We start from the raw sequence: 22,651 nt of genomic DNA, 5'->3' as shown, positions 1-22,651 counted from the left end.
TAATATGCCCCAAATTTCAATATGACATATCTAAACCGTGAAGGTCATGCTTGATCTTCTTCCCTACCTATTTGGATAAAGAAAAAGGCGAAGGTAGGAGTAATATAACCTAAATAGAATAGTCAATTACCGCCCCCTTTCCAGGAAAAGACGAATAATGGTAGTCGTAAAACGAAAAACATAATGGCAGATCAATGCTTGTATACAGGCAACTCTAAAACTAATGAAGGACTTGGAACTGGAGGGTACGGAGGGAAATCCAGACCAAGGCTTACTGAAAGCCTATGTTATCTCTCTATTATCTTTCAAGTGGAAATTAAAGCTATTCCAAGTTTGTTGGACTGTCTTCAGAATCTGATTCGTATCGGAAAAAGTAACAACGTAAGTTTACTCTTGGTGCCTAGACATACTGGTATTGAAGGAAAACGAAAACGCGGATTTACTTGCCAGGGGAGCTGCAAAAGAAACATTTATAGAAACTTTCGTTGGCATAGCAAGAAGCACATCAAAAATAACAACATCGGATTGGGTGGAACGGACGAAAGATAACCACTGGTAGGAAGAAACGGCTCTCAAGCATTCGAAGGTTTTTATACATGAGCCTTGGAAGAAGAGATCCAAAGATCTACTAATATGAATAGAAATTATCTGACAATTATCACAGCTTTCCTAACAGGACACCGTTGCATCAAGAGGCACATAAACAAGATGGGACTGACACAATGTGCAAATTGCAAAGATAAAATGAGCTTACTCGCATTTCGGCTTGATTTAGTATAAGCAAATTGTTTTGGCAATAGTTCAGCATGTTATGGAGGACCCATTCTACTTTGCCTTTCACTTTCTCAAAGTTTTTCCTTGCGCAATGACGCCTAGATCATCTTCGTATAGGAAGTTTTGTTTATTTCTTTCTTTATAAGATGTATTGAAAAAGACTGTATGACTTGTACACACTTCTAAGTAGGTCAAACCGACAAACAGGTGTATGTTCCCAAGAAAATTGATAGTGTGTAAATTTTTTTTATTAAAATTAGCTGATTTGCGCTCAGCACATCACGTGCCATCATCAGAGCTTCGTCCTATAGGTATAAATCCTTCATAGAAGAGTAATTGCCAAACAACATATTAAAAATGGATAGATACTGGGCTAAGCCTCAGATCTAGGGTATAAAAAATATGGCTGCGCTACACTATTGTATATTCAAGTCTTTAAAAAGAATTTAGACGTGATCTTAATAATTGTAAAGGGTTTTTACCCCTTAAATCTAAGGTGTAGCCCAGTATCTATCCATTTTTAATATGTTGTTTGGCAATTACTCTTCTATGAAGGATTTATACCTATAGGACGATGCTCTGATGATCGCACGTGATGTGCTGAAAGTACTCGGCTAATTTTAATAAAAATTTTTTACACACCATCAACTTTTTTGGGAACATACACCTGTTTGCAGGTTTGACGGACCTTTATAAGATGTTTCTTTTATGTTCACTTTTGCATATATTTTATTTTTTCTTAAAAAGGCTACTTTGTAGATTTGCTAAAAGGTCTCACACTTCAAACAATCAAAATGTACAACATATAAAAAAATATACATTTGTGGATATTATATTATTTATTATCTTTTTTATAGTATACGCAAACATTGATTAATAGATCAGTCTTCGAGCATCTTAATTAACAAAAAATTTATAAACAACACTATGATGATACGTGTCACCTGGATTTAGAATCGCCGAGGGAAAGTTTTTCTGAAAAATAAAATTTTATGAACTTTATTATTTCATACAGGTAAAGTAGTAACAGTAGTAATGAGAGTCAACAATGCTCAGCTCAATGGGGTGATATTGTTCGAGGTGTGAAATTATATAAACAAGGGATCTACCTGTTTTTTTGAAATGATCCCTTGTTGATGTAATTTTACACCTCCACCAATATCGCCCCGCTGAGCTGAATATTCATCAGTCTCTTAGAAACCTGGTACGGGTATAAAATTGTTATTCTAAAAATAAATTTCAGATCAAACTACAAAGTGTAAATCAGGACAAAGTATTTTTATGCGTTTGACGTTTAAATATTTTAACAATTATAATCCCTTGTTCCCTTGTAAATCTCTTATAGATTACAAACCTTGAGGTACCAATCATCACGTGCCGGGACCCTTTATATTCTTGAGATTGAGAGGGATTATAGTTTTAAACATATTTAATGCTTAAAGATATAAAAACACCGTGTCTTGCCTTACACTGTAAATTAGGAATTAAAAATATAGGAAGTCTTTTGTACGAAAAACATAATAGGAACGTAAATGGAGTTTTGAGACTGACAGGAGGATCCAGGAAAGAAAGGATTAACAACCAACCCATTAAAGAAGTAATGGGAATCAAACTAACAATCGCAGATGACTTTTCAACAAAACAACTTACCTGGTTGGACAAATACAAGAAAAACCGAGGGAAACCGAAAACAAGTTGGATAGAAGGAATGGACAAAGAGGTGAGAGGAAAAACATAGAACCTACGGAACGACCGGACGAAGTGCGGGTTGGTGGTGGAGGATTTTTCTGAAGAAGGCTTTGGCTCATAACGAGCTGTGATGCCAATGATAATGATGATGAGGACTATATTAGCAAATCTGTCTGCATTAGCAGACTTTCATAATTATTTTTGTCAATTTTTTAACGAAACTGGTAAGTGAAACAGAAACTGATACGTTTTACATATTTTAAGATTACAATTATGTTTTCATTTGAAATTATTTTGTTATTTAGAGGTATATAATGTGCATACTTACATGATTGCTTGCGTCTGGCCAATTTTGAGTTTCAAAACAGAGGGCACCGTGTTTGTAATAATGGCGTCCATGTTTCCCAACCAATGTAGCTGGTTTTGTGTCACCTAGAATAAAAAAAAACAAATAGAAATCTACTACTGACAGATTAAAAATCTTATCAAATGCATTATCATTCCATGTCCTTGAGACAATTTTTGGACCAACCACAGATTTCATCAAAACGTGAATGTTTATAAACCTTGGGATCTTCTGTAGTGTAGCTGTGATTGATATATCTAATCTTCTTCTTATTATTTTAAGACAATGTCTAACTTTTTAATTGTCCGTTGCGATTTCGATGGCCAACTTCCATATCATCGTTTGCGGCTTTTTCGCGTGATCTGCTGGTGATCGATTTCTCTTCATTTGCAAGTCTATTAGCACCCATCCTATCAACGTGATTACTTCATGCTGGTTTCCTGACTCTATACCATTTTACAACGTTACACAGAGTCCTGATATAGCTGCTCCTCACTCTATCTTGAAATGTTTTACCAGTAACTGATCTTAGCGTCTTCATTCATGTACTTAGTAGTCATTAGTAGTGGTTGTTTCTGTGGCGTAGGTCATAATACGTCTTTCACAGGTTTGTAAGTTGATGTTTTGCTTTCTATGCTCATATATTTGATTCTGCATATTACGTTGTGGAGAAATCCTAATAGCTACAGTGATCGCTTGTGTTTGTTAGATTTCTATTGCTCTTAATATTAGAGCCTATATATTTGAAGGGCATGACTTGTTTCAAACTTTTATTATAAATTACTAACTTACATCGTTTGGGTTTTCTTAATATTGTTATAATCTGCGTTTTCTGGACAAAGATACTCATAAATTATTTTGCTATTATTTCAAATCTGTAGAGTAATATCTGTAGATTGACCTAATCTTCAGATATTACAATCGTATTGTCAGCATAGAGAATTATTTGAAATTCTTTATTGCCCATTCTGTAACCTCTTCCCGTGCATCCTTCATCTAATCTAGTATGGCAAAATATACGTCAACTAAGTTATCTAAGTAAACTTTCTTCCTGGCCATGTTGTAAAAAGTATACAGTTTAAAGGCTTGGACTAAACCATATCGAAACAGTTAGTAACTATGTAACTATACCTATACTTGCCTTTTGCCTTTTTGGGATCCTCAGGTATGCTGTTTGAACAGTAGAATTGAACTCCAGGTTGGTTGGTGTAAACTTCCAAGGCTCTTCCGCTAGGAGGATGGAACGCTCTCGCTGCGAAAGTACTTTGTTGCTTAGAAGCTTTGTTGATGCAGAAATTGTGATCGTATCCATCGTAGCCGGGTATTTTATGGATGACGTCACCAAGAACTTTGGGAATTCTCAAATCGAATACCGTGTCGACCGCCGGAAGAAGTTTGCCTAGAAGAAAAAAAAAAGAGGTTTATGAAGATGAGAAATGTTATTACCTTTTTGTATATGAAACGGTACTACCAATGGTAAATCAATTTTATAACTACTTTGAAGAAGTTCTCAATACTTCAGAAAATTGACTGATTGGCTAAATTAGCTAGATTAGCTAAAACTGTTTAGCTAAATAAGAAACTTCAACAACTACAATGTATATATACCTGTAGGAATAGAGTCCTTATCCACATCTGTAGTATGATCTGCATTTATCGACACAACATGTTTGTATAGCTCCTCAGCACCCTTATCATGTCCAGCCAAGTTAAAGTATGAATGGTTGGTTAAGTTAATAACAGTAGGCTTACTACTAGTAGCCTTAAAGTCCACCAAAAATTCATTATCGTTGTTTAATTCGAAGGAAATACTGGTCAGCACATCTCCAGGAAAGCCCTCTTCTTTGTCAACCGACAAATAACTGAGTATCACTTTTTTTCCATGGACGTGATGGTTCCAGTTGACTTTGTCGAATCCTATGAATCCTCCATGGAGCTGGTGTTTTCCCAAATTGGCCGAAACGTTGTAGGTATTTTCTCCGATGGTTATTTTGGCGTAACCGGTTCTGTTTGCTACACGACCGACAGTGGCACCGAAATACGGATTTAGGTGATTCAAATAACCTTAAAAATAGAAATATGTTGTTATTCAATAAAGACAAACTTCTGAAAGGTTCCGAAACTGGTTTCTTGTGGAATGACTAAGTTAAATATCATGTTTGTATGCGATTAAGCCACCAATATAAGCTATTAAGAGTCGTACATAACCGAATTTATAAAAAGTACGAACAATAATCGGAGACAATAAGTTTGGATTCAGAGTCAGAATGGGAAGAAGAGAAGATTTGTTCAATTTACTAGTTCTGGCCCAAAAATGCTACGATTTGCAAGACGTCGGTTTAGATGGGAAAGACATCAAACTACTAAAACACTTGTACATACCATAACCAAAACGCTAGAGTTAAGATCGAGGGTTCCACGCTCACAGAAAATTAGGACAGGAGTTAGATAAGAATGTGTTTGTTCACTCCTGCTATTTAATCTTTATTCAGAATTTCTATTTAAAGAAGTACTGCAGGATTCCAAGGATCTAATCAAGATGAATGGTGTTAACTTGAAAATAAATGGGTCTACAATTCTACAACGACTCATCGACAGGACCAACAAGGTCTATAAGCAATTTGGTATGAAAATCAACATTAAGAACACCAAAGTGATCAAAATCAATGCGAAATAACCAGAATATACCTCAACCTTGCACAATAAATGGTTAATAAAGGATCCCGCAGAAACCTTATTAGACCAGTAAGGATCTGTGAAAAAACGTCTATTTTTGAATGTGAGAGGTGGCATTCGGATTTTTGCAGATAAAGTTAGGTGACACCTTCAGTAATAATAATTGACTTATGCTCCTTCTCAAATATGCCCGGAACATTAATAAAAAAATTAAAATATTTAAAAATTTCGAAAAACGTCGATTTTTTTCTGCTTTCTTTGCTTATAACTTTAAAACGATTCGTTTTGGAACAAAGTCGTACAGAAATAAAATAAAGATAATTTAATTTTGTATGATATACGACTGGTCAAAAATGTCTTAACGTATTACCTTTACTGCAATATAGCAATAAATACAAAATAAGGGGGGAAAATACGCCTGTTGTTATTCAATGTTTTTAACCACTTTGGTGGCACTTAGAACCTTAGTAATTCGCTTAGGAAATTCTTTGTAACATACTTAAACCGTGTACCAAATTTCATTAAAATCGACCTAATAGATTTTGCATAATAAATTTACAATCTAAATGTTTTTAAAAAAGTTCAAATTTTTTAAAATCTTTCTGAACAAAAAGGAGACCATTTAGAAGTTGTCTAATTTTTTTGCATATAAAGAGGTGCTCTACCTATCTAATACACTTTACAGAATTAAAATCGGATTATTTAAGGGGCCTCAGCAATGTTTTAAACTTATAAACAATTTTTTGGCTTATAAAAAAATAGCTTTGTTTAATAATAAAAAAATTTATTTTTAGCAATGCAAATAATTAAATCCGGTATACTTTGACTTAAACTTTCAAATGCTGTCAGCAGAATTGCTATTTTATTTTTTAATCAAAAGTTATTCGCGTTCAAAAATTGCAATTTTTCGAATTTTTGAAAGTTCCACTGCGTTTATCTCGAAAACTATGCATCCTACGAAAAAACTTGTAAGAACATTTTTTGCTTAGAATTACCCAAGAAATACAAAAAATGTTTTATTTTGCGAAAAATCGATGTTATATAATTCCTCAAGTTCTTTGTTTATAACAATCTTATCGACACTCGGATCAACTGTTACCCAAAAAAATCGTGTACTACGGGTCAAAAAATACGTAAAAATCTTGGGTAAGTCCATCTAAATAAAGGAGCCCATAGCACCCCCTCCTGGCCACAGGACTAATTTGTTTATAAGCCAAAAAATTGTTTATAACTTTAAAACATTGCTGAGGCTGCTTAAACAATCCGATTTCAATTCTGTAAAGTGCATTAGATAGGTGGAGTGCTTCTTTATATGTAAAAAAATTGACAAATCTTTGTATGTTCCAGTTTTTGTTGTGCAAGATTTTAAAAAAAGTTTAGATTGCAAAATTATTATTCAAAATCTAGTAAGTCAATTTTAATGAAATTTGGTGTACGGTTTTAGCACATTACAAAAATTTTTTTAAGCGAATTAGGAAGGTTCGAAATGTAACCTAAGTGATGGAAAATCATTGAATAAGGACAGGCTTGTTTTGCCCCTTATTTTATATTTATTGCTATTTTGCAGCAAGGGTGATAAATTAAGACATTTTTAACCAATTGCATCTGATAGAAAATTTAATTATCTTTGTTTTATTCCTATACGACTTTGTTCCAAAATAAATCATTTTAAAGTTATAAGCAAAAAAAGTAGAAAAAAAAACGAAATTTTTTGAAATTTTTAAATATTTTATTTTTTTATTAATGTTCCGGGCATATTTGAGAAGGAGCATAAATCAATTATTATTAACGAAGTTATCACCTAACTTTATCCGCAAAAATCTGAATGCCACCTCTCACATTCACCTAAAAACAGATCCTTACTGGTCTATATGGGAAATGGCTCTCTGTCAAATGCTCTGAAACTTTGGGTTCTGGTAGTCCTTGATGTGTAGAACAAAAGACTCAATGAGCGCGTAGCTCCAAAAAATCATGGTTTTAAGATATAAGCCTCTGAAGTTATAAGTACAGTGAGGACATTTGAGTTGGAATAAATTCATTTTCTCGAGAATGGGCGACTCTGGAGATAAATTACAAATCAGGTCGATTTTTATTTTTAAATTATATTTTTTTGGCATATATATCATACTAGTGACGTCATCCATCTGGGCGTGATAACATAACGCAATCGATGTTTTTTTTTAATAAGAATAGGGGTCGTGTGATAGCTCATTTGAAAGCTTATTCAATTCTCTATTTAATAATATAAACATAAACATAATTATAATTTATTTAATTCGAAATACATGTTAAATACATGTTGTCCGAAAACAGGAAAAAATGTTTATTTGATAAATAAATATTTTTTCGCTTAAATTCAATATTAAAGCTGCCACCCACCTGCCTCTTAGCAGTTTGAACATTTAATTTAAGCGAAAAGCAATGTTTATATTTCAAATTAACATTTTTCTATTTTCTGACAGCAGTAAAATGTATTTCGAAATAAATAAATTATATACATTCTTCTTTTTGTCTCAATTAATTTAATTCAAAAAAAAATTGGGCACCCTGTATAAAAATAATTATGTTAATGTTTATATTAGTAAATAGAGAATTAAATAACCTTTCAAATGAGCTAGCTATCACATGACCCGTTTCGCTTAAATTAAATGTTCAAACTGCTAAGAGGCAGGTGGGTGGCAGCTTTAATATTGAATTTAAGCGAAAAACAACATTTATTTATCAAACAAACATTTTTTTTCTGGTTTCGGACAACAATAAAATGTATTTCGAATTAAATAAATGATATACATTCTTCTTTTTGTCTCAATTAATTTTAATCACAAAATTTTTTGGGCACCCTGTATAAATAATATTGTTAATGTTTATATTATTTAATAGATAATTTAATAACCTTTCAAATGAGTTATCACACGACCCCTATACTTATTTGGCGTCACTAGTATGATATATATTATGCAAAAAAATTATAATTTAAAAATAAAAATCGACCTGACTTGTAATTTATCTCCAGAGGCGCCCATTCTCGAGAAAATGAATTTATTCCAACTCAAACGTCCTCACTGTACCTATAACTTCAGAGGCTTATATCTTAAAACCATGATTTTTTGGAGCTACGCGCCCATTGAGTCTTTTGTTCTACACATCAAGGACTACCAAAATCCAAAGTTTCAGAGCATTTGACAGAGAGCCATTTCCCATAAGGTTTCTGCGGGGTCCTTTAAGTACTTGGGATATTGGATCGATAGCAGCCTAACCTAGAAATCAGATCGAGAATAAAACAGACCAGAAAATCTTTCAAAAAGATCAAAAGTCTACTATGTGATTCTCGAATAAAATTCAAAATTCGAATACGTTTATCAAAATGCTACGTTTGGTCAACTCTTCTCTACGCAGATGAAACCCCCTAAACATCAACCGTAAGTAAATTGGAGATTTTTGAAATGTGGATCTACCCTCAAAATTTCATGGACATCGCATAGTTCAAATGAAGAAGTGCTGCATAGAATAGGCAAGGAATGAGAACTTTTCAACACAGTGAAATTTAGAAAAACATCATACATAGGCCACACACTGAGAAATAATAAGTAGCAATAGGCTCAACTATAAAAGAAAACTACAGAGGTATCATCTTGTTAAATACTACCCTAAAACTTACAACTAAAATCTTACAAGATGTAATGAATCAGAGGATAAGTTTAGCAGATGAACAACAGGGTTTTCGTACTGGAAGATCGTGTACAGATGCAATATTCGTCATAAAGCAAATTACTGAGAAATCACTAGAGTATAATAGACCAGCATTTCTATGCTGATTGACTTAAAGAAAGCATCTGACAGAGTAAGACTCAAAGATATAATCCATCTTCTGTATAATAGAGAAGTCCCTCTAGATATCATAAAAACTATTGAGAACATCTACCAAAAAAAAACAAAATGGAAGTCAGAATAGATGGACAACTTACAGAACCTATAGATATAGGCAGCGGAATAAGACAGGGAGACTCATTGAGTCCTATGCTTTTCAATTTAATCATGGATGAAATCATCAAAAACGTCAACAAAGGAAGAGGATATAGAATGGGAAACAAAGAAGTAAAAATACTCTGCTACGCAGACGACGCAATATTGATAGCCCAATATGGAGATAGTCTGCAAAGATTAGTCCACAGATTTAACATAAGAGCAAAAGAATTCAATATGACAATTTCATCTCAGAAAACTAAAACAATAGTAATCAGTAAAGAACCAATCAGATGCAAAATAGAAATTGATGGTATCAGTATTGAACAAGTAATGGAAGTAAAATACCTTGGAATTACATTGTCAAGTTACGGAGACCTAGACAAAGAAGTGAGAAATCAAGTACAAAACGACATATGGCGAAACCGACATATTAACACTGAGATGAAGTCAAGAATTTATAAAGCCAGTGTAAGACCAATAATGACATATGCATTAGAAACAAGACCCGATACAGCCACAGCACAAGTACTACTGGAAACGGCAGAGATGAGAGTACTGAGAAGAATTACAGGAAATACACTGAGAGATCGAAAGAGGAGCGAAGATATTAGAAGACAATGTAACGTACAGTGTATGAACGAATGGACACTAAATAGAAAAAAAGAATGGAACAACCACATAACCAGAATGGGGCAGACACGTGTGGTCAATATAGCACGAGATAAATCACTAATCGGCAGAAGAAGTATCGGCCGACCGCGCAAAAGATGGAGTGACAACCTTCCATAGAGGTATCAATCCGCCAATGAACAGGCAGAATTGCTTATACAGAGGAAGAAGAAGAAGAAGAAGAAGGCTCAACTAATATTGAAAAGAAAGATCGAGGGAAAAACTAGGAAGGATACTAGGAAGGAAAAGACTATCGCGTCTAAGAAACATCCGACAATGAACAGGGCTAAATTTTGAACAGCTGATAAGAACAGCCAGTGAAGAGTTTGCTTAATTGTTGTAGCCAATCTCCTTGGAGAAAAGGGCATTTTAAGAAGAACACTGTAATGAAAATTACATTCTATAATTATATTATTTTTTGACGTTTCAATTTCCACTCCAGAAATCGTTTTCAGACAAGATTCTTTTCAAAATTTGATTTTTAAAATAATCTGTATGGCTAGATTAAAAAAATTATGTATTTACAAGATAAAAGATACCTATTGATTCATAAAAATTACTTAACAACTACATCCTCACCTTCCATGTTATCAAACCCCATAACAATATCCTCAACTACCCCGTTCTTCCCCGGCAATCTTATCGACGTGATCGTGGCTCCATAAGTAATAACCTGAACAGTAACATTATTGGCATTTTTCCAAGTAAATCTTCTCACTGAGGCACTTTCCCCAGTCGTTCTGTCGGTGAACATGCCAAATCCATCTTCCTCAAATTGCACATCGGATTCTCTATCGGCTGGGCTCATTTTCGCGGTCGGAGTGACAGCTATCAACAAGTGGAAATGATATACAAAAAGAATAATACAGCGATGAAAAGCAAAGTGTTTCTTTGGGATCTTTGGGATGTGTAAACTGTATAAATATGAGAATTACCAAATAAACCAAATAAATGATTTTTTTATTTACGCAATCCGCTTAGTGGTTTGTTTTATGGTCTTTGGATCGTTTCACAACTATAATGAATAGGTTGGGTATTCGCATTTGTTTTGACAACTGTACGAAAACTTAAAAATTACATTTTTTTTAGCTATTAACTAATTTAACAAATTACCAACATGTCAATCACTGGCTTTATTCCTCTATTAGAAAGAATAATGATGTTACATCATTCATACTCCTAAAGTTAAAATGAGTGTAGTACAACTGTATGCATTATCCTTTTTGCATTATTTATAACTTCTCTCATACGATTAGGCATAGATCTAATCAAGTTTGCAATTGTTTCTTGTGTGATCTTAAGCCATGCTTCTTCTACTGCGACAATAAGCTCTGGGTTCGAGTTTGACGTATGAAGTCCAGCTGGGATTATTTATTTTAGCTTATCCCATAAATGTTCTATGGTATTGAGGTCTGAACTGCACACTGACCATTTCATGACCCGAAAACCGACTTCGGTCATGTAATCTTGCACGAATTTTGAGGTATGCGGTCTTGTATTGTCCTGCATTGTAGTCAACGTAAGGTACCACATGTATTGCTAAAATCTCTTCGATGTATCCAGCACCCGTTAAGCTTCCTCACTCGTGGAGACGGTTACCCCTACGAATGAAAACAAGGTCGGTTCATGCCCCTCTAGAAATTGCACCTAAGATCATGCAAGAACCACCTCCATAAGGACTACGCTCTTAAATGCAGCATTTTGCAAATTGCTCTCCTCGTCTTTGGTACACTTTCCTTCTTCGGTTGCTACCATAGAGGCATATTCTGGTCTCATATGAGAACAGAACATATCCTCATTGTTCCATTGTCCAGTTCAGATGATACCGTGCAAAACGCAGGCGTGCTTGACGATGAACTGCAGTAAGTTTTTGACCAATCGCAGATACTTGAGGAGTCACATTATTTTCCTTCAGTCTTCGTCTTTCTGTCCACTGACTAATAACCACTTTTCTTACTTCACGGAGCTGTTGTTGCACTTGAATGGCATTAAGGTGACGATTTCTTAATATTATTAACACAGTAAAGCGATCATCACGAGCAGTTGAAAATAGCTTTCTACCTGTTCCAGGTCGTCTACGAAAGGATCCAGTCTCCTCATAACGTTGGAACACTCTTCGAACCGCTGCGCGTGTCACATCCAATTGTACAGCAACAGCTCGCTGGCTAAGTCCATTTTCTACTAATGTAATAACTTGGGCGGCTTCCTCTGGGGTAGTATCCATTAAACATGAAACTTACACGCCCTTAAGCATTAAGAGGCACTTTTCCCAGTAGTTCTGTCGGTGAACATGCCAAATCCATCTTCCTCAAATTGCACATCGGATTCTCTATCGGCTGGGCTCATTTTCGCGGTCGGAGTGACAGCTATCAACAAGTGGAGATGATATTTATACAAAAAGAATAATACAGCGATGAAAAGCAAAGTGTTTCTTTGGGATCTTTGGAATGGGTAAAGTGTATAAATATGAGAATTACTAAATAAACCAAATAAATAAATTTTTTATTAAGGAATCCTCATAATGGTGTGTTTTATTGTCAGTCGGACAAACTTTGATGTATGGGAACACTGGAACAGGGGAAGTTTTAATTGTGGAACGTGATTTTAATTGTGGAACTTGTCATCCTGACACGTTTATGAAAACTAGCAAGTTGTTTTTAAGTTTATTCAATAGCAAACGTTATATATATGCTATAATATAAGTTTATTAAGAAAAATGTTTGCCCGACAAATATGTTGGGTATTTTAATAAGTCCGACACGTACACGTAGAACATGTCAAATGACAGGAATTATGTTGGTGATAAATAGCAGTCTGATTTAGAGCAGCATAATATGTGCCTCCTGATGAGAGACTAATAAGTTTCAAAACCGGTAGAGGTGCTTGCTGTACTCTCTGATTGAACTAGAATATGATGCGGCTGTAGTTTCGTGTTGCAACGAAATTGAAAATGGTTATTCATTTTTGATGAAAAAAAAATTAATTTTATTTTTGAAAAACATATTAAAAATATAAAAGGTTTGGTTCAGTAAAAATGAAAAAAAAATTAGCCGGTACAATATTTCGTTTTTAAGTTCCTTTTTAAATGTAAACCGCTCGCCTATTATACCATCCTATATATATGGACGTTTATGAGCTATTTTCCATTCTTGTGGGACAATAAATTAATGACGAGGTATTGACAAACAATGACAAAAAACTACTAACTGTACACATTACACATTATTAAGTGAAAAAATAAAATCATTAAAAGTAATTAATAAGTTCCTTCTTCTAACAAGTTGTATAATTTCGGTGGCGTCCAAAATCCCGACAGCCAAAATCCCGACAGCCAAAATCCCGACAGCCAAAATCCCGACGGCCAAAACACCGACACGCCAGAATCCCGACAGGGTAAAAACCCCGACATGCAACAATCCTCGCATAAGCAAAAATCCCGACCACTACATTTTGAATATTCTAACAATAAAACACGAAAACGTTTGTTTTCTATACTTCCACAAAATTTATTATATCTAAGTGACTACAGCTGTTTCGGCGGAGTGCCTTTCTCAAGTAATATAGTTTACAATTTGTTTGCCTTTTTAATCTTCAACTGAAGAGGTTGAGGAGTGGGGAGCTGTTTGTCTCGAGTTGGTCATTCAGAATTACATCTGTATTTTTCAGTTTATTAATTTCCATAGATTCTAAAAAAGATAGCTTAAGGCCTTTATTTTGAATATGTAGAATTTGAAACTCTTCATTGAAAGAATGATTATGATCTAGAAGGTGAAGTGCGTATGTAGAAGTGTCTGTTTTTCTATTGTTGAATGCCCTTTTGTGTTCTGCTATCCGTTTGTCAAAAGTTCTGCCAGTTTGACCGATGTACGTTTTCGGACAGTCACCACAAGTTAGTTTGTACACACCACTCTGTAGTTGCTTTCTCTTTCGGCTTTTATTGTTCTTAATATATTTGCTTAAGTTGTTGTTAGTTCTGAAAGCTGGTGTTATTCCTTTCTTTTTTATGTATCTGGCTATTGTTGTTGTTATCTTGCCAGTATATGTGAGAGAGCAGATCTTTTTTAGAATCTATGGAAATTAATAAACTGAAAAATACAGATGTAATTCTGAATGACCAACTCGAGACAAACAGCTCCCCACTCCTCAACCTCTTCAGTTGAAGATTAAAAAGGCAAACAAATTGTAAACTATATTACTTGAGAAAGGCACTCCGCCGAAACAGCTGTAGTCACTTAGATATAATAAATTTTGTGGAAGTATAGAAAACAAACGTTTTCGTGTTTTATTGTTAGATAAAATGAACTTCCATCAAGTAACGGTCGAATCCATCAATTATTTTGAATATTTACTGTTTCCTTTTCAAATGCAATACCAAATCATATTATAAGGATACCGTATTGAAATTGAAAAATTAATTACTTACTAATAAGTACGGGTACTAATTATTATGTATTTTAAAAGAAAAAATCATTAAACACTTCATTTTATAATATAAAAGCTATACTTACTGAAATGGAAGGTTGTAAGTGACATGCTGATATCTATTATATGAAAGTAAACTTAAATTCAGGATTTGTTTATACATATTATATTATTGGACTATAATTGGCAAACAAAATAATTTAATTCATATACCCATGTTAGAAATTTTATTTAGAAAATTAGTTCATATTAAATGGTAAATACTTTTGTTTAGTTACAAAAAATAAAAAACAGATGGCCATAAACAAAAAACCAGAAATGAATGTAATTATATGTTAAAAAGGAACTTTGAACTTATCAAACATGTCGGGATTCTGGCGTGTCGGGATTCTGGCGTGTCGGGATTTTGGCCTGTCGGGATTCTGGCGTGTCGGTATTTTGGCCGTCGGGATTTTGGCTGTCGGGATTTTGGGGTACCCGTATAATTTATATACAGTAAAATGGTACGTAAAATCAAGATTTTCTTTAAATTTGGCAACTATGTGGCAGGTGTTTTAATATTGTTCTGTTGGTTGGATAGGATAGGTTAGTTTCCGTTCAATAAAAATCGTAGCCAACGTCGTCGATGCTCATGATTTATAATGTGGGTATGAAAAATGAAAATAATATTTGTGAAAATAATTTATGAGAATAATTTATGAAAAATGAAAATAAAAATATGGGTAAATTTTTTTTAGAAAGGAGAATATAATTATTGATGAGCTCGAAAAAAATACTGTCTTAAAAATACATACCTACTTACTTTTTAACACTACTTTATTGAACAACCTGCTTAACAAAAACCTGTGAACTAACTAAAAACAAATTTGTTTTTATTACCCCTTTCACTATAAATATCAGTAGTTGTTTATTTTCGCGGGATGACCACAAAAAAATACATCAATAAAACTAACCTGGTTTTAGCGGTTTTGTTTTCGTTGACAAGGTCACAGATACGTCGTCGACAGTGTTGACAATGTCGATGTACTGCTGATTATGGGTTTATAGCGTATAACAACACTACTCAATAAAGAAAATTTGGTATTGGTGGGAGCGGTGAATGACTCGAGTTTTAACTGATAATAGCCTGGTGATAAGTAATTTGTAATTTGTTCTGTATTAGATAATTCTTTTATTTGTTGAACACCTGACTGCTACTACATACAGTTAAGTCCATGAGTCTTTACCCGTGCGTCATCGTTTAAAGCATACGAAATATGTAAGTCGATGATAAGTCGGAAATTGAAATTTACTAAACGTAACAGCAAGTGACAGTAAGTAGCTACTACTCCTATTACGCGTTAAAATTTGAGTTATCAAAAATATGTGTTTTATCTCGCCAGGTATTAATGACGCACGGGTAAAGACTCGTGGACTCAACTGTATATGAGAAGTGCGGTGGCATCTGTTTCAAGTTGTTTATTTTAAGTTTATTGACAACATAAGTCGGTTAGAGTTTATAGACTTACATTCAAATGTGTTCAATTGGGTTAAGATCGGGACTACGAACTGGCCATGGTAACACTTTAATCCGGACCTCATTAAGGTACTCACGGGTGAATTTTGCGGGTTATCCAACAGTGTACAGGGTTATTCACTATATTTTGACCCCCTGTAAACTGCTTTATTTGCAGAATTAGAAAAAAATGTAAAATACAAAAGTTATTCGATTTTTAAATTATGATTTTTTGACATATATATCATACTAGTGACGTCATCCATCTGGGCGTGATGACGTAATCGACTATTTTTTAAATGAGAATAGGGGTCGTGTGATAGCTCCTTTGAAAGGTTATTCAATTCTCTATTCAGTTGTATAAACATTAAGATAATTATTGGTACAGGGTGACCACACCATGATCTGTGGTCTCCATCTCTTTCGTTTGTATGTCCATGGTCTCCACTCTGTAATAATTTTATTCCATCTTTCGTCTTTTTGTCTAATAGTATGGCCGGCGAATTTCCATTTTTCAGTAGCATCCTTAACTTTTGTAACATTTCTTACCCAGGAATTTCTTTTTCTATCTGACAGTCTTATGTTGATAATTTGTCTTTCCATTGCTCTTTGTGTTTTTGCCATTCTGTCCATATTCGCTTTTGTGAACGTCCATGCCTGACATCCATATGTAAGGACCGGAAGAATACATTGGTCGTAGAGTTTCGTTTTGAGATATTGAGGGTATTTTTTATTCTTCAATATGAAGCTGAGCTTACCAAACGAGGCTCACGCTAACTTAGTTCGTCTCTTTATTTCTGCTGTTTGGTTGTCTCTATTCAATTTTATTATTTGTCCCAAGTATATGTATTCATTCACTTCTTCTATTTGGTTTTGTTTAACTACGATGCTTAACTCATCTTCTTGATTTGTTATCACTTTTGTTTTGCTGTAATTCATATTTAATCCAACTTTACTGGCTTCTTGGACTAGTTGTTGTATCATTATTTGTAGTTGTTCCTTGTCTGTAGCGATAAGGACGATATCGTCAGCGTATCTTAGGTGATTTAAATATTGGCCGTTAATAATGATTCCATATTCTTCCCATTGTAATCTCTTGAAAATGTCTTCTAGTGCTTGGTTGAAGAGTTTCGGCGAAATGGTATCTCCCTGTCTAACACCTCTTTTGATAGGTATAGGGTGTGTATTTTGTTCAACTTGGATCTAAGTTGTGGCCTTACTATATATATTAGAGATTAGTTCTGTATACCTGTAATCTACTCTGCTATTGTGTAGTGATTGTTTTACTGCCTAGTTTCTATGGAGTCGAATGCCTTTTCAAAATCTATAAATTTGGTAAATAAATAAATAAATGAATACCAAATACCCAAATCGGAGTACAAATAATAAAGTTATAGATTGTCAAACTTAATAAAAAATTTTGGGTGGCGGAATTTTGTGCCGGTGAGTGTAGAATAAATGAAAAATTGCTGTAATATTAATCTATTCAAATGAGATACAGTTACATGAAATTTAATCATGTAAAAGTTAATCATAAACAAATTTTTCCTGTAGATAAGTTTCTATTTTGTAAAAAAAAGTATTAAAAAATGTGGATCATTTGTCAAAATCAGTATCTGAGAACTTTGTACCCGTACAATTTGTTGACACCCATATGGTAGATTTTTAATATATATGCATATTACCTATACTTTAACTTTTACGATTCACACCGGTGTGACATGATATAAATCGTCGTACAATATTTTATAGTACGTTTTATGGGAGAAGGTATCTCACTGAGCTGTCTTAGTTTCATTAACAGCACGGTTGTAACTTTGCTTCGAATATTCCACCAAAGGTTAGTTCTCCTAAATTCTCAGCGCATATATGAAATAGTAATTAACCAGCTGCTTGAGGCATCTTCCCCTTGGAGTTCCTTCTCCTATTGGCGGTTGGAAATCATTATATAGAGATTCATTATATAGAACTTTATTCACAGCTATCCCAGATAGTTAAGTTGAACCAAGATTAAACCATTCCCTTAAACTATTCATGATCAGCATCATCAGTTTCGTCACAGCTCATTATGAGCCAAAGCCAATATATTTTAAATCGTCCTCTCAGTTATCTTGATGTCTTGAATCTTGGTGATGAATTTTACGTTAGATTCCCAAAAACTTCTATATAAGTTGCAACGCCTGCGCCACAAAGCTTGCTCTTTTACTCCTTTACATATTCTTTCGAGTTGTGGATATATAGAAGAATTCTGAAAATATCATGGACAGAGCACGTCCCAAACAAAGAGGTTCTGAGAAAGATGAATAAAGAAATGGAAGTCTTAAATACAATCAAAACCAAAAAATTGGAATTTCTCGGACATATTACACGTGGAGAGATATACAACTTGCTCCAACTCATTATGCTAGGGAAAGATTCAAGGAAAAATGAGCATAGGAAGACGCAGAATATCGTGGCTGCGCAACCTGAGAGAATGGTACGGATGTACATCAAAATATAAAATATATAATAATTTGTAAAGCCAGTGTAACACCAATAATGACATATGCATCAGGAACAAGACTCGATACATCCACAACACAAAGACTACTGGAAACGACAGAGATGAGAGTTGTATTTTATATATGAAGAATGTTTATATTTTTATCAATTGCAAATACCGTCAAAAAGATAAAAAGTCAAACTTTTCGTCCAACATTTACTCACGTACTCCTTTGGTGGAATTATCGTTAAGTTAAATGCATAGAAATCTCACCAGGCAGTGGAACCGAATACTTAAGATTTATTGTTGCGAGATTTATAACATTCTAACATTCTTAGACCATTTCAGAGAGCATGGAATTAATGGTACTGCTACAACCTATTCAAAATATATTTATTATAAATAGGGCGGCAAGATATTTCTGCAATTTCTGCACGCGATGTGTTTTTAAAAATTTACGCAATAAATTTACTCAAATGTATATCCTGAACAGTTTCAGCATTTACATAAAGTTCTTTTTATTAACACACTTCTCGGTATTTGAACTACAGCTAAGCCGCACTTGGTTTATCATTTTATAATTCCTTCATGCCTTAATTCCCTAATTTCTCTACATTCTGTAATAATTTAAGAAGAAATCCTCACGGCGGACTTACACGCAGTGGGAAAGTATTTTCCTAAATGGAGGTTCCAACCAAACGCTACGAAAACAGAGGTTTCCAGTTTCCACCTAAATAACAAGCTTGCAGGAAGAATACTCAACATCCAATTCGAAAACGCCACAATTGCCTACAATAAAACACCAAACTATCTTGGGGTGACTCTTGACAGAACCCTACCCTTCAAGGAACATCTGACAAATACAGCGGAAAATCGGACTTAAATCCAGAAACAACATCATCCAGAAGCTGTGAGGCACAATATGGGAGCATCGGTTTCTACCTTGCGATCATCTGTCTGGGCCTTGTCTTCTCAACTCCGGAATACTGCTCTTCAGCCTGACTTAACAGCCCACATATACAAAAAGTCGATGGGCAATCGAACAATACAATGAAAATGATTGCTGGCATTATCAAATCTACCTCTACACAATGGCTCCCAGTACTGAGCCACATTCCACCACCCAAACTACGACGCATACACTCACTCACTAGCGAGTACAGAAAGTACTGCCAATAAAAACAGCAAAGATTGCTGTGGAAAATGAATTCAATTTAACGACCACATGGACTCGAGAATGGATGGAACAACAAAATAGCACCTTACACTGTATCACACAAAAATCACCAGGTTTTGACTTACCACGCGATACATAGACTATGCTGAACCGAAAGATAGATCTGCTGGACTCTTTTCTGGTTTAAAAATCATTAGGATTTGTGCCATTTTCCAGGTGCGATGGAAGTAGTTGACACGCAGAATTGTATTGAATATAAGAGTATTCGTTGTATGCACTTATTTGAGACTTCTTTCTGAGTCTTGCTAGAGATTAGGAGGCTAATTATTTCTTTCATTATTGTTTGCTTGTGAGGCAGATCCATTTGAATCGGTGTTGTTAGAAACTGGATTAATAACTGTTTCTTCTGTTAGATCTGATTAGTTTGACCGGCGAGGTCCAATCCGTTAAGTACATAACGCAGGAGTGCCACCAGCAGCGGGCCTACAGTGATAGTCCCCAAGATTTTCTGTTTGCGACGCCCGTCGCCCTTATGTAGTTAAGTCGATTAACTACATAATATACAATCTGAATGTTTGCGTATAAATTAGATATGATTAAGCTTGTTTATACAGTGTGTAAGGGTTTATCAACATCCAAAATTGAGATCAACACATATTCATTTAATTCTTAAATGTACTAGAAACGAAACCAAAACATACACATTTGTTTACATTTTAGTAGGTCACCTAGATTTGTTAGAAGCACCAGTCGACAATATTGCATAGTCAACTAATTCATATTTTCGTAAGTCATGGTCAAGCTGAGTCGACAATATAAACAAACTACATGTTACAAGTTTGTTTATATAAACATGAAGGTATGGTGATTCATTCTAATTCATTCGTATTAATAAAAAGATCATTCTTAATCCAGATGCACTAGCAGATGGTTTTACCGTGAGCACATCAACTATTTACTGTGGTCTTTATAGTTGGTAATAAACAAGTAGTTATAAATATTGTTTAATTCAGCAACCCGTATTGGTAGGGGGTAACTACCCCCAACTACCCTAAGATGTTTCCCGAGGGTGCATACCCGCATAACTTGCGTGTGTCTGCGTAACTTGGAACCATATGGGAAACTTTTTTAATATCAATTTTACGAAAAAAAGTTATTCTTCATAAAGTGCTCTGCATAGTCTAAAACCTAAGATGCAATCATCAAATATCAAATTTTATCAATAATATACGAGGTATGTCCAAAAATATGAATTTCTCTCTAGAGTAAAGTGCCTTTATATTTCACAATATCGAAAATTGTCATTGAGAAATGTTGATTGTAATTAAAAATTATGCTATAATCTGCATTTACACTCTTCTAATTGAAAAAAAAAAAATTGAAAATGTTCCTCAAATTACGGATACTCAACATCATTTTTATTTAAGATAACTCCGTTATTATTAATTTTGCGAAAAAAAGTTATTCTTTATAAAATGTTTGATTAGTCAAAAAACTAAGATGTAATTATAAGATATCAATTTTTTTAAATTATAGGTATACGAGGTTTGTCAAAAAATATGAATTTTGTTCAAGGGTAAAATACCTTTATAGTTCACAATATTTCAACTAGAAGGATGCAATTGCATATTGAAACATAGTTTTTAATTCTGAACAACTTTTTATAACAACAAATTTCAATATTCTGAAAAATAAAGGTACTTTACTCTTCAGCGAAATTCATATTTCTTGACATACCTCGTATAAAATTGACAAAATTTAATATCTTATAATTTTATCTTAGTTGTTAGACTATGCAGAACGTTTTATAAAGAATAACTTTTTTTCGTAAAATTAATAATAACGGAGCTATCATAAATAAAAATGATGTTAGGTGTCTGTGATTTGAGGAAAATTTTCAAAAAAAATTTTTTCAATTAGAAGAGTGTAAATGCAGATTATAACATAATTTTTAATTACAAACAACTTTTCTGAATGACAATTTTCGATATTGTGAAATATAAAGGCACTTTACTCCTGAGCGAAATTCATATTTTTTGACATACATCGTATGCTGTTGATAAAATTTGATATCTGATGATTGCTTCTTAGGTTTTAGACTATGCAGAGCACTTAATAAAGAATAACTTTTTTTCGTAAAATTGATATTAAAAAAGTTTCCCATATGGTTGCAAGTTACGCAGACACACTGTATATAATAGTATCAGTTCTAAAATTCTAAATTTAACCAAAATTTTCTTTACTACATTTTCGTATTTACAGCCAATTCCTACATTTCCTTTGCCACTCCCGTTTATACGAGATAACTGTTTCAAAAGAACCCTCCTCATGTCGCTATTTACAATCGAAATCCATTTTTATCTAATAAGAGATCTAAATCTGCATTTGATCATTAATCAGTCAGAAGTCAAGCTCCCTTACCTTTGGTATTTATCAGACATGTTTGCTTGGAAGATCCATCCTGAATACGCATGTTATTCATCAAAGAAACTCACAGCTGTCATTCTCGATTTGTTTAGGAGTCGGTGTACTGTGTGGACTACCGAAAAAACTATTCGACTTTGATATAGAAGATAAAAAATGTTGAGCAACAAGTAGGTGATTTACGTAGATGATTTAAATCGGCGTGGCAATGGAAAATATAACGTAGAAATAAACTACTATTACATGTGTATAAAAACCAAATAAGTAAATAGATGCAATCTTCTTAGTTTTCGGGTTTAAGTAATATTTCTTAATGAGTGTTTATTTGGTCATTAGTCATTACAGTCAAACCCGCTTATTAGAATACCTCTTAAAGGAATATCCCGGTTTAAGGAATAGAAGTTTGAGGTACCGAAACGTTTCTACTACCGACTAATGATCGGTTATTAGAATATCCCGGTTATAAGAATACTTCTGATTGGCACGAAAGCTATTCCAATAAGCGGGTTCGACTGTATATTATTAATATAC

General features: G+C 33.9%; 2 protein-coding genes across 6 annotated transcripts in view; one reads left to right on the top strand and one right to left on the bottom strand.

Annotated features, from left to right (window-relative positions):
• LOC126882394 (fringe glycosyltransferase) overlaps positions 1-22,651 on the top strand; it is a 620,335-nt gene that overhangs the window by 354,288 nt on the left and 243,396 nt on the right. The gene's annotated exons all lie outside the window — the stretch shown is intronic.
• LOC126882391 (galactose mutarotase-like) lies at positions 1,595-22,184 on the bottom strand. 5 transcript variants are annotated; one of them, XM_050647305.1, is made up of 7 exons: positions 15,496-15,645; positions 15,337-15,396; positions 10,700-10,948; positions 4,418-4,873; positions 3,951-4,208; positions 2,792-2,895; positions 1,595-1,749 (listed from the first exon to the last, which is right to left on the bottom strand). In XM_050647305.1, the coding sequence occupies exons 3-7, from the start codon at positions 10,926-10,928 to the stop codon at positions 1,672-1,674; spliced, it is 1,125 nt and encodes a 374-aa protein (XP_050503262.1). In that variant the 5' UTR covers positions 10,929-10,948; positions 15,337-15,396; positions 15,496-15,645; the 3' UTR covers positions 1,595-1,671. The 5 variants fall into 5 exon arrangements, with proteins under 5 accessions (XP_050503262.1, XP_050503263.1, XP_050503259.1 ...); XM_050647306.1 differs by having other exon boundaries at positions 15,345-15,396; XM_050647302.1 differs by lacking the exons at positions 15,337-15,396; positions 15,496-15,645 and adding an exon at positions 22,118-22,184.

Source organism: Diabrotica virgifera, chromosome 3 (assembly GCF_917563875.1).
Source record: "Diabrotica virgifera virgifera chromosome 3, PGI_DIABVI_V3a".
NCBI lineage: Eukaryota > Metazoa > Arthropoda > Insecta > Coleoptera > Chrysomelidae > Diabrotica > Diabrotica virgifera.
This window is presented reverse-complemented; position numbering and strand designations above follow the sequence as displayed.